At 33.8% G+C, this 16,885-nt stretch overlaps 1 protein-coding gene across 1 annotated transcript; it reads left to right on the top strand.

The window, feature by feature from the left end:
* Positions 1–14,012: 14,012 nt before the first annotated feature.
* LOC149781749 (uncharacterized) lies at positions 14,013–16,492 on the top strand. Its single transcript, XM_089934782.1, has 2 exons — positions 14,013–14,336; positions 16,047–16,492. The coding sequence occupies exons 1-2, from the start codon at positions 14,019–14,021 to the stop codon at positions 16,182–16,184; spliced, it is 456 nt and encodes a 151-aa protein (XP_089790908.1). The 5' UTR covers positions 14,013–14,018; the 3' UTR covers positions 16,185–16,492.
* The last annotated feature ends 393 nt before the right edge of the window (positions 16,493–16,885 follow it).

The following is a 16,885-nucleotide window of genomic DNA, read 5'->3' as shown; positions in this document are numbered from 1 at the left end:
CTTGATAATTATGGAATATGATATTGGAAATTTGAAGAAAAGAAAGAAATCTTGTCCGTGAGGTTAACGTCATACTCTTGCAAATTGACAATGGTGATAGCAGTGGAAATCCAAAGAAGGAGACAGAACTAAAGAAGGACGTGCACAGTATTTGTAATAGATAACCGCGACGTACATCAGTAAGCAAATGGAACGAAGTCCGAGCAAGATGGATCCCAATAAACATGTGGTTATGAGATAGAATTAGACGGTTCACATGAGCAACGTGATCTCAGGTTGACATAGAAGGACTCGAGTGAGCGGGTGGAAATCAAGCACACCGAGGGGTACAGATTGTGAATAAATATAACTTAAGTATTTTCGAAGCTAACCCAGTCACATAACAAAACAAACGAATAGAAAAGAGAACTTACCGCATTCAACTTCATTTCTGGATCGGGATGAATACCTCAGTACTACGTTTCGAAATTATTGATTGTTGTCTTTATACTGTCAAGGAAAATAACTGCAGAAATATGGAAGCGGACCTCCATACATTGGTCGTTAATGTCCAGAGAGTTGACATTTTCCATATGTAAACCATTCAGAATCTTTCCCGTAGCGTCAAACGCTGAAAACATTGTTACATTTGTACATAAATATAGGTTCCTAGGGATAGTTCATCTTTTTTATCCATTAGGATTTGCTGAAGCCTCTAAAATCCTTCACCTAAACGAGTTCATTATTTTCGTTATGTATGTTAAACCTAAATTTGAAATAGAGACACTCATTATTTTTTTCGTTCCTATATTTTCACATGTAAAAATATATCTTCATATTTTCACGTGTTAAAAATAAGATTTCAAATGAAGCCATGCGACACAAAAGGAGAAATGTGAGAGAATAAACAAAAAGAAACAGCTTTACACTTCAGTCATGGAAATGAATCTTTCATAAAGAAATCTGACTAAACGAAATTAATGTTTCTCTGGCGTTAGTTTACCTCACTTTTATTGACAACAACGGCAAACCAACTGTGACGCATTCACGAATAGGATTTTCATTGTTTTCCGACAGGGTCAGATAGTTTACGAAATGGCAATATTATAATTAATGCGACAGTTTAGTTCAATCCATTCTAACTTCATTCTTTAGTCATAAATCACGTATATTTATATGATAAGGCTATAAAAATAAGGTGAAATTACGAAACGGGGTTTGAGTGAGCGTGGAGTAAAACATACCAATGATCAGTATAAACTCCTCACTTACGTCACCATTAACTAAATTACCTTTTAAAATTTTATTTGTGCTGTTAGAATAACTGGAACGACGTGTGAAAAAAGATTAAAAAGGATGTCATTCGATAAACAATATATTTTTTCTCAACTGAAGACTTCTAAAAGAACGCACGATACAATAATTTAAAGAAAGAATCATTCATCTATGTTACTGACTGCATGCGATGTGCAAGCTGCTGTTATTTTGATGTACTATGATTACTTAATTTTGAATCACGGATGTTGTTTATGTAATTATAAACTACGAGTCATTTCATGGTGTGTGAACACATTAGGGTCACACACACACACACACACACACACACACAGATATATATATCACCATGTGATAAATTCTAGACAAATGACCTGTTTATAAAGGGTGAGTACACCAGGATAACGTTTAATCACGGGTAGAAAACGTTGTCTTAAGTCAAATGATGGAATAGAAATTATTAATAGCAACGCATTTTCAGCGTATGTCTCATAATATTGATGCTTATGACGTCATCTTCAGACATTTTTATGAGTAAACACTACAATTATGGCTTATTATGATATTTAAAGATAAGTTCAAGTATCAGTATTATTAGCGTGCTATTATCGTTGTGCCCGTTTACCGCGGTATACTTTGCCGGTGGTTATGTACCACGGTAGTTTTTCTCACTGTTCCAGTAGGTCGGAAGTTTCAGCCAGTAATGAGTTTACGGAAATTCCAGAATATACTATTAACAGGAAGTTTCCTTTTACAGGTTAAATAATTCAAAACATCATTCTTTAAAATAAAAATTAAAAACAATTTTATTTTCACAAATGAATTTGAAGTAGTACAAATATAAATTTATGTTTTTTTAATCACCTGCTCGACACGTGTCGCGTATGTCAACGTGATGGGTCAGCGCTTCCTCTTTTTTACAAATAGCTCTCTAATATCAACGAGATTACAGGCTGTCCACCACAGTGTATCCTTAATGGTCCCACCGTAGTTTACAGTTTATATATTACAATTTATACAACAATTAACATACACATAACAAACTCGTATACTGATAGGTACTGACCATTTATTTGGGCGGGTTTGCGATTTTCTTTTTACCTGAGATAATATTATTTTTCGCAAGATATCTTGTTGCGTTCAACAATATAATGGATATGATATGGTGGGTTTTTTTTGCTATTATTCGGAGGAAGATATTGATCCAGTTATTGACAGATTAAATTTTTCTTAAAAATATTGTCTGGCCCTTGTCCCAGAAAATAAATTATTGGTACCTGATATGATTACGGTATACTGTGGTCCTTATCACATTATGTTCATAATTACCGTGCTATACCTTGGTACAAAATGTGTCACGGTACCCAGCTCAAATTACAAAAATAATTTCAACCTCAGTGCAACTATTTGCGTTTTTACGGATTAAAGTCCTCCGAAATATAAACAAATACGTTGTTTATTTATTTTATTTTTATGTGGGGGAGGGAATCATGTTAATAACATAAAAGTTCGGCGAACACAACCTGTTTTTATTGATCCCAAACTCTCTCTCCGGTATACCACATTTGTTTTATAATAGCAAAGTGTTCACACTCATGGATTGGTTTTCGAAATATCTAACTTGATCTAGGGTGAAAATGGAGAGAGAGAGAGAGAGAGAGAGAGAGAGAGAGACTACAAGATAAATAAGTAAACACACATACACGTCTACAACCTTTAGAAGAAAAGCTTGAAAGATAGACATTCAGATCTTCATGTTACTTGGTAGATAGGTAGGAAAGTAGGTAGATAAACCAGAATGTTATTGCTGATATCTGGAACGTGATGAACTACACTCTATCTATCGCTCATTTCATTGGGTAAATCAGAGCATCTAGGAACTCCATGTAGACGACGTGATACTCGTCGGTTATTTTCCTTTGGGTCCAGTCAAGTACAGATTACATGGGGGGGGGGTCAGTTCAGCGCATTTTGTTCAAACGATGTCAAGGGATTGTTTTTGATAGAGGTATGCTGGTCTGTTAACTATTTGTGTGTCTAAAAATCCATTCCGTATTGCATATAATTACCGATTCGTGTAAATAATAATAATAATAATAATATTATTATTATTATTATTATTATTATTATTATTATTATTATTTGTATTATTTTATTATTATTTTATTATCATTATTATTATTATTATTATTATTATTATTATTATTTTTCTAATTTGTACCTCTTGAATTACCTGTAGTATCTAAACTACATGAGATTGATAGCACAAGGTAAAATTCGATTATGTACAAGACTACAGATACATACAAAACTTTATCAACATACCTGTTTCTGTTTCATTCCAAAGCTGATGGGAAATGATAGCCACAACCTGGGTCAGATAATTTCATTCATCCGACTATTTGTCCGTTCATGTATTAAACAGTCTAAACAGTCTTTCCATTCACCCACTGCCTCCTCATTCATCGGGTTTCGTATATTTAGACAACTTGCAAAAGCCCTAGCAAACTCTCCATCCTCCATCGATTCCGTCTGTCCGTCTATCAGTCTAATCATACATCCATATATTCATTATCCATTTCACTCAGAATGAACAAGGTCATTTTTACAGTGTCTAACGTATGTACAAAATTTACATAAACATTTTCATGTAAAATCGGACCAGGCGGAATCATTAGAAACGGATGTTTGGAAGCACTTCGGAAAGTATTATGCATATCTCTTTCCATATATTAATACAGACGAACGTCTTGTCATTCTAAAGCTGAATGACAATAGAAGAGATACATTTCTGTTTGACCCAAATTGACTCTTGTTTTATTTTATTCATTTTAAACAACTAATACATAGCTAAATTATTCTCTATATGTATGGTTTAAACTCAGTAATATTATTAAAGTAAAGGTTTAGGAATTTCCTAAGTGAATTATACAGAATCCTGGTTATTGGTTTGTAAGCATCAGGAGTGTTGTAGAAGGTTATTTTGCAAATGCTAATTGTTACATGAGGTCAGGTAGAAATATAATCTTGCAATTGTGATGACATGATCATTCGGGCTTTAACATCTAGCGTTTTCAAATTGTATTACGTTGTAACCAGATTGACTGAATTTATTTCCTCAAATTATTTAAATGCAAGTGCATATTTTCTCTGGAAATTCAAAAGTGCTCTGATTAACTTTTTCTATAGAGACTTTCGCTGGAATTTATTCTGAATTCAAACCTGGAATTATATTGCTGTGATCAACAAAAGACTATTTACAAATCAACAGCCTATAAGCTATAACAATAACAGACACATCATCGCCTTCAGTGTTTGGATTTCTTTGGAACTTAGGTGTTTTATTCAGAACTTTAAATTACTAGGACTTGTGTCTGTAATTCATGAATTATTTTGATATTTATTTCACAATACCTTAGGTTCTTATATCTCATTTTCACTTTGTATTCTAGGGAAATACACTATTTGTTAAATTTTACAAAACTTGTTGTCGTACATTCTTTTCTGTTACTTATTTTAAGAACATAGACTCGTAACAGGTTACAGCACTTACACTGCCTATCGTTACAAATAATATATTGGTAAATGGATATAGGGATTGGGAGAATAGAATAGAATAACGTTATAACATAACAACTGGACACACAGTCATACAATGTAAGATACCGACTCGGATAGTGACGATGTAGGCGTGGGTGGGAGATAGATCCGTTACTCCCCCCATCGTAACTGTCAAGGTCGATGTCTTGCACTGTCTGACTATTGGGCCCCTATCACTTTAACCATTTACCGATATTCTTAATTTCATTAGTAAATAGCCATGTATAGTTAGCCTAAACTGTTAACGGAGACAAAAGTAAATTTAAAGAAGCGAAAGTTTTTACTCACGTGCATGGACAATAACGACTCTTTCAAATCACAATGAACTCATTAAAGCATCAAATACAATAGTCATTCATACAAAACAACACAAGATTTCCTTTGATTTATTTCATCTTGACCAGATGCCTTTTCTCCACGACCCAACATTAAACTTACCCTCCGAAGGCTTTTTGAATGTCACTATCGACGAATAACTAGTTCACTCATTAATATTACATTCATGTGCAATTATGACCTTTTTTTTACTCATGTATTTATGTAAGATTGTCATGGTTACTTGTTTTTCTTGGAACGAAATTGGCCAGCACAAAATTAGTTTATAAGGAACTGTCATAATAAATTAGACAGAAACATAAATATACAAACCTTAGGATAAATGAGCATAAGTTACAATAAGGATCCCAGAGAAAGTGCTGTAAATTTAATTCGCTTCCCCCAAACAGTTTGTTGATCCGTATATCTTTTACTTGTACACGATAACCCGGATTCAAATGTAAAATTACTGTTACCGGCTTCTTCACGAACTGGTGGAGATAGCCCAGACAGCGAGCAAATGTATTGATTGATGGGGTACAGATCTTGGGATATTGATTCGTTTCTCTCTGACAGTGAAAATAAATCGAAAATAAACACGCTTTGGACAAGAACTGTGAAAACGCCGGTATAGGTATTGCATATGCTGCCTTGGTTCAGTAGTAACTTGTCATACAAGATAGCAAGTCCCGACACAAAGATATTATGTGAGGTTGTTTTTGTTGTTGTTGTTGTAGGGTTTAACGCCATTTTTCAGCACAAGATAGGCTATACATGGCGGCCAGTATAAATGGTGGAGGAAGAACCCGGGAAACCCCGGAAAGAACCACCGACTCACGAGAAGCTACTGGCAAGCTTTATCACATAACCACATTAGCCGAATCCGAGACTCGAACTCACGCAGACAGAGGTGAGATCGCAGTGATCCGTAACGGAGAGCGCTTTAGACCACTCGGCCACTCGAGGCCCCCCTTATGTGAGGTCAAGGTGGCAGATAATGCAATACCTGTATTTGCTGTTGAATAAACAAATGTTAAGTCCTAACACAATTTTAAAAAATTACCCCAGTTTGACTAAAATAATGAAATAATTTGACTTCAGAATCAAGAATTTGTATTATGATATGCTCATTTTTTCCCCCGTTAACTTTACATTGTCGGAATCGTTCAGTATTCTCCGATACTGAACGCGCGCGACAATACACACATAGCATTCACGTGAATAAAGGAACTACTTTCTATTGTAAACAAACAATGACGCAGACACCAGCACTTTTGATTCGTAAACAAATCATATACACTCGCGTAAGAGGCTCTTTACGTTGAGGTTACTTAAATTTGTTTCTGAATGAACTAAAACATGTTTCGTGGACTGCAAAAAAAAAACCATCTGTTTTGGCACATTCCGCGTTGATACAATGTTACGGATTTAGGCTAGCTGCATTATATAAAAGACGGACGATTATGTCCTTACAAATAATATGCAAGTGACAATGAATATACTGTATTCTTTATCTGGTGATAAGAATGGCAAAATAAAATATACTTAGAGTTTTACATCCTGAATTTCCTCAAAATGTTTTTTCTTAATTCTGCAAATTCGCATTACATGAGCCATGTCATCGGTTTTCAATCTGGATTACACATTTCGAAAGTGTGCTGTAATTTCGATGATACGTGCTATTGCATCCTCTTACTGCACTCAAAATGAAATACACATTAAATTCCATAGTGTCTTTTTGAAAATTGCAATTGAAAGACTTCATATTTTCCCACGATATGATTTCAAACATTAAATGACAAAAACAGAAACGCATTTGCAGACGTAAACACCCTTCTTCCGCGCCACTTCAATCCGATGTATTTCATGTATAATTTGCACAGATGAATCCAGTCCAAAATCACAACCTTTCGTCGAATCGAAACAAAATACCAAAATATATTCACTCCAGATCAAATGGAAAAGTCGTTGCAATGTGCACTCATTCACAATATGACTGCAAATTTCAATTTTAACTAGACACACCATTTTCTTTCGAAAGTTATGTCGAGCGCGCGACTAAGTTCAAATTTATCTGGGCGGAGCTATGTGCGCATTAATAATGATGTCATTTTGTAATGTCAAATCTGCGCTTGTGTATTTAGTTTAGAATACGGCATTCATTCATTTACGTTGTTTCTTGTAGTGTATTTTGTTATATAATTAAACCGTAGGTAGAATAAAAAAATGAGCATATAATAAAAAGGTTACTGCATTTGTATGGGAAAATATGAACTCATTTTATCGGAAGGATATCCTGCACTCGCAAGTTCGTGCAGTAATTCATCCCGAAAACTTATTCCTATTTTCCCATACAAATGCAGTAACCTATAATTATCTTACCTCGATGCTTCAAACAATATAAATAGTGTTGGTACGAAATATAATCAATGATACGGATTGAAAATCACTTATAAGTTTAAAAATATATCACATGGACATTGTGTTTAATAAAAAACAGGAGTTTGTAAATTAATAAACATTGTCATAGGTATAAAGAAACGTTTAAGATTACAACACGGTTGTTAAGTCTCGCATAGATGCTGAATGTTCCTGTTTAAAAATGCTTGTTCGTACTCACAAAGCATTGAGAACAATGTTTGCAAATAAAATTTGGATTATAAAGTTTTAAGATGTTGAGTGACGCTGGACATTCTGTTAAAATAACCTATCATCAATTAAAGAAGTACAATGTTGATAAGATTTAAAAAATAAACATTACTGATAAATATAATCGGAAAGAGAGAACATAACACGGTGTTGATATATGAGATCTTAAGACGATTTGTAACTAGTTTGTTCTGTTTCAACTCCTTTTACAATGCGAAACCTTGTTGTGCAATTCGAGCATGTCACGAATTCCCGTTCCTGATTAATGCTACTGAGAAGCTACGAGTACAATGTTTTATTTCTGTGCAAACCAGAGACTTAAATACAATTGTTCCAACTTTTTCGTAATCGCTGAATCTCGGACAAATTTATTGCGCAAGAAATCCATGTTACATTGGCCTATAAAATGTCAAAAGGCCTTTGATAATATAAAGGCCATAATTAAGAGTGTACCAGTTTTTTCAACTCCAAATGTCCATCATCTAAATTATCTGTTGATGTAAGAAATGTTAGGGTTGGAACAATACTGATTAAAAAAACCAACATTCAATGGTTTTAATGAATTTGATTTTAAATCATTAACCATTTGAGATTCCTTTTATCACATAGTTTTTATTTCATTGGAATGTTTTAAGAACAAAGAACGAATAATTTTCGTTCAATCTGAATGAGACAGTGTACATTTCATTTCGTGTTATTAAAAACTAGTCCCAATTAAAGATACACAAGTATTAGCGTTGAAATGTAGACTATACATTTTTACAGTTACAGCTAGAAGAACAAACGTCGGTCTGAAGAAACAGAACATTATACACAGACAAGACTTTTTTCAGAACAGAATGTCAAATGCGTGTGATGTCACAAGTTTTATACAGTACCGATTAGGGTACAGTATATGGTCTATGTTTACCCTAAAGATTCACTTCACAAGCAAAGATTACATTTTCTGTATATTCATGTGAAAGAAGGATTACTGGATGCATACATTCCCATACTTATTTTCATGTGAAAGAAGGATTACCGGATGCATACATTCCCATAGTTATATGCATTATTTGATTTTGGACAGTAGACTACAGATGACATAAACAAATTTCATTTTGAGTCGGAATTGCATCACATATTTACCGCGTAAATATTTCTGGGTTGTATTAAGCTCTGTCAGTTGAGAGACTTGTTTATGTCCACATTCTTCTGTCAGGGAAGGTGAGTTTATTTACTTCTATAAGTAATGTTTGAAACGCCTGTATACAGGATGCATTCCATGTTACAGGTATACAACTCACACTACCACCAAACCCGCTATTGACTGCAAACTACCCTTAGGTTTGCTTGTTGTTACGGTTCTTGACTTTGGATTTTAGCGCCATTGTTGATAACATGATATCATAGGCACGAGGAAACGAACCTTGCATCACATAGGAAACGAACCCATCAGGAGTAAATGGGTCATATTTAGACAGACGTGACATTTTCTCCACAATTCCCTTTGGGCAGTCGATTAGCAATAGTAAAAAAAAAAACAATCCAGAAGGAAATATACTCTGATATCGCAGCCAATAAGTAACGAGAACACTGTGCAAGAATGTCATGAATTTTGAACCAATCAGAATTGCATAAAATGATATGTAACATGTTGTTATATCAATAATATGACACTGCACATACTATATGAAAAAGTGTAATATATAATAAAAAGCGTGTTTATTAATGTTTTAGAACATGGTACTTTTTATTTGTCTGCAAAGAGTTGATGACAGCTAATGTTGACGGTACTAAACATTTGATCAATCATCTTTCAGAGGATGGTGAATCTATGTCGGCTAGAAAGTGGCACATGTCATATGTATTTATCTTCACACGAGTTAACAACAATACATCAGATGATATGTTGGCAAATATTAATCTCCATCTATTGGATTAAATAAATGATATCATGTCTCCTCTAACATTAGAACGTTCAAAGACCATTGAATCAGATTGTCAAAAAGAGAATGCGAAACTTGCTAGCAGATCCGGTCAAATTCCGCTCATTGATAATTAACCGGTGAACGAGTTACCAATTGTTACGTTAGGAGATAAATGAAGGACGAAAAGCTAAAACATTTGATTTTCTATTGAATCCACCCACCTAGATCGAAAAGTCAACGCAAATTAGGCAGCATTTTAATCTTAGCATTTCATTTCAGCTGTAAATTAGTGTATGCACACATTTTGATATAAGTCACTTCCATATTTGGACTTCATTCAATAATAATAATAATAATAATAATAATAATAATATTATTATTATTAGTATTATAACCTGAGGATACAAGTGAGGTTTCACTTTCGCCTTGAGTCATCCATCCTCCACTTTCTGTTCTTGCACATGCATAAATCAGCCGATATTGGAATTTTGTTTGAATGTTTATTCTGATAACCCTTTACGCCTTATGGTGTTTGTATCATATCTCAATCACATCCCTACATATTGTATTTAATACATAGCTCTTTTCACCTTAGCTGCTTTTTTACTTTCTTAATATTTAAGTTTAGTTTGTTTCAATTATCTGAGTTTCTTCAAATTATTATTTAATCTTAACATCTTTCATTCTCTCATACATGTTAAGAATATTTAAAAACCGATTACGATGCTATTTCATCAGTCTTTAACAAGTGGAATTAACCATACTTAATAATATGATTTTATTGAATCTGACATCATCTAAATAAATTCATTTTGAGGTTGTTGTTGCATAATTATGAAACAATATCTGTTATTGTTTTAGCTATTCCAAGTTTCTGGTGTCAACTCCAAAATTTCAATGTAGCATGAATTAGATGTGGGTATTCCAAGTTTCAAGAACAAACAAGCTTCTTCTTGAATAAATAAAAAATTATCTATTTATACTGCCTTGTGAATTTAATTCAAGCGATTACACACAGACAGGTTAAGCGGACTTTGCACGGGAGCGGCTAGATACCTGCAGCATGTCACACAATTATAACTTTTAACCTACACAACGTGAGTAGGAAAAATATGTTCAGCAAAGAAATAGTTTACAAAGCTCAAATGCAAACGTAGCTGAAGAGTAGATGTTATAGACGACAGGAATGGCATCGAAAGTTGATATACAAAATCATTTTCTATTTCAAGTAGCAAGCATACACTGTCTCTATCTCTCCCTCCCCCCTCTATCTATCTATCATAAATATTGAGCTTATTAAAGATAAGTGTTATCTTCTCAGTTGCCCAAAGATGAAACGATACAGGTGAAAGTTAATAATAAATGGCCTAGTTCATTAAAACATTTAGACTTCCTATATAAAAAAGTGATTTTAAATCATTTACTTTGCTCGGTCACATTACGAGAAAATATTTAGCAATAGGTAGAACGCTCATACAAACTCAAGATAATGACCTAATAAAAGAGATGAATCACATATTAACACTGCTCCATCTGGTATTTCTGGAATCACATTCGTACACTAAACCCATTGCTCTTTCTGGAATTACATGTTTACACTACATTTATTGGTCTTTCTGCTATGACATCAAATCGTTAGAGCATCTGCCAGGGATGCGGGAAGCCGCGGGTTAAATTCAATTTATTGTATAAACAATCACTGTGTGGAAACAAAAATGAGCATGCAATATGAACTTGAGTCATCATAAGATCAACATAAGCATTTGGCCACAATAAGTGTAATAACATAACATGTTATTGGCAAAGATGTGGTTATGGTAACAAGCTTTTTAACTGATCTGAACTGTACTATAGTTTCCTGTAACGAATTGTTGGCAATAAGTTTACAATGGAACTTTCTGGCTTCAAATATGTCACTAAATGCAAAAAATGGATCAAAGCGGTCTTTAATTGGTAAGTGTTGCTTCTTGTAATACAAGATCTGGCCAGAGAATGCATAAGAATCGTGATACATTCACGTCATGTCTAAGCATTATAACAAAATAAAATGTGTTTAGAAAACGAAGAACAAGACCAACGTTAATTGCATGAAAGATGAGCATTGCTATCAATCCAGCTCTTAAACTATGCAATAGAAACCAATTGGTTTATCAAAGTAAAACAATAACAGATTTAAGGAATTTACAAATTGAAAATGTAAGAAATATAGTATTGTGAGTTAAATCCGAAATAGTCATAAATGTCCTATCACAAGTAGAATAGTTTAGAATGTTCCGAATGAATTCCAATAGTTTTGTAAGTCCTGATGTACCATAATGATAACAGCATGAATGTATCTGAATAAAACATCCTACAAATTATGACAAAAGTCAGCTAGGCAAAACTAAATTGAAGGTATGCAATACATCTATCATTAAGTAAACAGGATATATAAATGTACATGCTATCAAACTAGGCAACCACATTAAACATTACGACTTTTTGACTATATGCAAATTTCAATCTCATAGAAGATACTCAGTTAAAGAATGTGATTTATTATATGGATCAAGCCAAACAGTGACACAAAGGACAGGAAGAAGAGGATAAAAATTAAGACAAGGACATTTTTTGATGTATATTTCCTGTATATGTACATTTTTCAATAGATAAAAAGTAAGCATTACTTCAAAGCCTGACGGCCTGAAATACTGCTGAAAGTTTTTTTAAGAATCGGTTAGATCAAGACAGATGACTTACTAGTATATCAGGTTAGAAGAAGAAGAAGAAAGAAAAAAACGTTCATATTAGTTTTGCAGATTTATATACCTCAATATGTGTGGCCACCCATACTGAACCGGATGCTCTGTCTCACTGTCTCTCTGACTGTCTCTCTCCACACACACAGACACACACATACGCACACACGGAGATGCTTATTTATTTATACACCTCAACTTATTATATTATAGCTTATGTAATAAATATATTTCTCAAGCGCTTAAAATCTATAACCGGAAAAGATTAGCCATAATATGGTTTACGTCGTTTAAGAAAAGTTATCATAACGCATGTTCAAAGTTAACATCAGATTCAAGATCTCCGCTTTTTTCGTGCAACATTGCTGCTATCATACGACATCTATACAATGTGTGATGCAATACTGCAAAGCAAATGTTATAAATTGTCCTTTAAAGAAAAAAATATTCCATGTGTTTGAAGTGGGCACAAATAAGATAGAAATAGAATGTATACCAACATCATCGAAACTATAACACTTATCTGTGGGAACTATGGTACATGCATGGAAATGAATGATAAGTTGCATCAGATTTGACCACACTTTAACACGGCCATATACTTTCTTGATGTAGATATTGATTTAAAGTATAATAATGGTAAACACTCTAAATGTGTCTTTGTCATTATTTATACAAATTTATGCGGTAAAGAAGAACAGAAAGAAATACTAAATTTTGAGACGAGAACACTTCTTCCTCATATACTACAAACTCTGAACAGTTTGCATTTTCTACAAGAAAGCAATTCTTTTCTTAAGGAGGAAACTGGAAAGACCTGAGAAACCTAATAGCTGGGACAAGAATCCTTGTCTGACAATAACGAGACTATTGATGGATGCATGCAAAAGTATTATCAAATATCTTGTTCGATTGTAATGTTTTTCAACTGCGTTTTGATTTTATGGTGTAGTTTATGTATTGTCGATTTACTTTATGATGTACGTTACATTTTCACCCAACTGGACATTTTCGGATGCTCTTCATGACTGCGGGTAGTCATTCAATTGCAAATATGATACATCCATTGAAATATTGTTCTTTTTCGTCTGCTTAGAATGCCATCGACCCCATTTGATAGTGAAGAATCAATTATACATGACATATCCATATAATGACAATTGCCGCCTGTCCAAAGTCCACATGAAGGACTCCACTGCGCATTCATGTTGTATAAAAGTATGGATGGACTGCCACAGTGTTATTAGATCAATGTAGCATTTACGGACAAACGATTGGGTTGAATAGTTGTCAACTGGGTTTTCTTTGGTTTGATATCTGGCTGCCTTACAGGTATTACATTGCCATATGTTACTGAAAGTTTTAGTTTGATTGTAATAATTGGCGTTTATATACATCTTCCTAGGAGCCTTTCTACTTGAAGATATACAAAGATATTGATTAGTGTCGAGTAAAACGTTCCTTCGAAGCCTCTGTTGTAATTGAGAGCACAAAGTTATTGAAGTTTGTCACATTCCTCGTATATATATGTTTGTGGCCAGTTGCATCTAAAATGGATCAGAAGCTGTTGTTTTTTATAATTTGTTTCTTATGCATTGGAGGGACTTTCGAAGCAGCAGTGAAAACCTTTTGGGAATTGGATCATAATGATCAATTTCGGCTGATATTTGATTACCTGGGTCACAATTCGAACCTTACTTTAAGGCTACTGAACATCGGGAATGCAACCAGATTCCTTCTATCTGGTGGAAAGGAGAATGTATCATCCCCAAACCCCTATTCGCCTGCCGTTTATTACTTCCTTGACAAAGTTGCAGAACTGCTGCAAAATCCTGATCTTCTCGATATTGCAGCCATTGTAGAAGATGAGGTGAGTTACAAATTAGTTTTCACCACTCTGTTTCCATGTCTGTCTCTCTCATATGAGTCATGTATTAATTTGTGAACCATTTTCAATTAATGTCATTTAACTTCAGGCCATCCACTACATGCAACTTTGTCGCTCTAGTAAGCTACAAATATTTTTATTTTTGAGGAAAAAACAACAAAATATTAGGATTGTTTCTTTTTCTTAGTTTCATATCATTAATATGGAATTATCAACCTCGCTCTCGTTTTGATGATCTGCAATGTTGTACTTTCTAAAGTTATGAAAATTTGTATTGTACAAACCTCATGCGAGGTCTGAAAAGTACAGAATTTTAACAGACCATAACGGGTGATCTACTAACCTATCAGATGGTGACTAATTGTGAGTTTCTGTTATAATTTGTCTCATTACTCAGAAAGATCCATTTTATAGAGAAAATCTTCGAATACCTTATATGCAGGCAAATGATAATACTAATAATATATATAATAACTGCTGAGGAACAAAACAGTGGAATGTCTAACGATATCACTACATTAACGAAACAATTGGCTATTCCTTTGGTTTGGTTTCCAGGAGATTTTCTAAATATGACGAAGTTGGCCTCTGTTTAATAGAACTCAGCATCAAAAGACTGAAGAGAAAATGTCTGTCTTAAATTTGGCCTCTTACCTTTGACCAGGATGAAAATGGAAATTCTAGTGAAACAGTCGGTTCTGAGCATTCCAAGCATTTAATTCAAATGCAGCCTTTTCCCAGTAAATACACCACAACCAAAGTTGAGTTTCATATGCTGTTAGTACCCAACATGAAGGAAATGGACTTCGTGCAGTTGAACTTCTAACTAAAGCACTGGATTTAATCAAGGGTATAAAAATAAAGTGATACATAAGGAACTTAGTTAGTGTAGTAATGTATAAAGAGACCAAAGAAAATGTGTTTAACGATAAATATCAGAATAGGAAATTATTATGCTGATGCTTCTTAGAAAGAAACAAACAAGAAAAAAGCACACAAAAGAAGAAAATTATCATTCATGCACCGGATCCGCACAACAGCGTAAGTGTGTATGTATGTATATGTGTATGTGTGTGATTTGTAACGTAGCTTTAACAACTATTTAGTCGCTACGATGTCTGCAGTGTGGCAATTTATTGTGATGTCTATCATTGGGGCGTCATGGCGGAGACATGCAGCATGATGTCCCACCCAGTCACGTTAACTGATCCCAGGCCTACCAGTCCTAACAGTAATCACTTAATGCTGAGCGCCTAGCGAGGCAGCTGTTATTACCATTTTTATGTCTTTGGTGTGGATCGGATCGGCAAACCAGTGAATGTTCCGTAATTCAGGGGAAAATCAGTGTAAGCGATCGATCCGTTACCTTTATATGTCGTGATAATGTTGATCTCTGTGTCTAGTTATATTCTAGATTTTGTTTCCTTGTTTATTCTATAATGTATATTGCGATAGTATGACCCAAATAAAATGGCTTGAGTCATTCATGTATCCAATGTGAAAATCAACTTTTAAACTAGAAATAAGAGCTAAATACCAGTATTACATTTTAATTGTTTTATTGCTGGCGTTGTGTATTATAGGTACGATAGAGATATATAAGAACAAGGTTCCTGGAGTACATATAATAACACTGTAATTGCCAATATAAATTCAAACAATTTCACAAATTTTTATTCATTTTCAACACAGGTTCGCAAGGTCAAGATTTGTCATATGTCGCCTGACCATCCTGATTTATTGATGAAGTTTGTTGTAGCAAATACCGATTACCCGATGATTCTTCACAGGATTCTGCACAGACAACCAAGTTGCATTACTCATCCGTAATCAGTCATTAAATATAACTTGTAATATATTTTGATGCATTCTGTAACTCAGGCACCTTTATTTATTTTCTATAGCACACAACGTTTAAATTTAGGAGAAATGATGAAATACAACTTTGTAAATCACCAGAAATAATTAATGAGTGTATACCTGACAGTAACCAGCAATTTATTGTTTTTCTCTCTTTTTTCATTCAGTTTTCTTTCTTCATCGCAAGTGGAACTGAACAGGAAATATAAATTGGAACATAAAATATACATAACTTGTAAATTAGTGTCCATATATTAATATTCTATATTTTGGATTAATATCCTGTACTTTGCAATGATTAATAATTTATATGTTGAATAGAAAATACATTTTTAAAAATACACTTGTTCACCTAAGTCGCAAAGTGTTAAAATAAATAAATAAATAATACAAATGGAAAGACTTTGTTTTGTCGAAAATGATGTATCAGAAATTCAATAACGATACCCCGCATCTTACAAACATCAACACATGCGAGAAAAATGAAAATACATTTGTTCAGCTTAATCGTAAAGAGTTTTTGAAATCAATTCAAATGCGTTTGAAAGCCTTGATAATTATGGAATATGATATTGGAAATTTGAAGAAAAGAAAGGAATCTTGTCGGTGAGGTTAACGTCATACTCTTGCAAATTGACAATGGTGATAGCAGTGGAAATCCAAGGAAGGAT

Source organism: Sinohyriopsis cumingii, chromosome 15 (genome assembly GCF_028554795.1).
Source record: "Sinohyriopsis cumingii isolate HCF-2022 chromosome 15, ASM2855479v2, whole genome shotgun sequence".
NCBI lineage: Eukaryota > Metazoa > Mollusca > Bivalvia > Unionida > Unionidae > Sinohyriopsis > Sinohyriopsis cumingii.
This window is presented reverse-complemented; position numbering and strand designations above follow the sequence as displayed.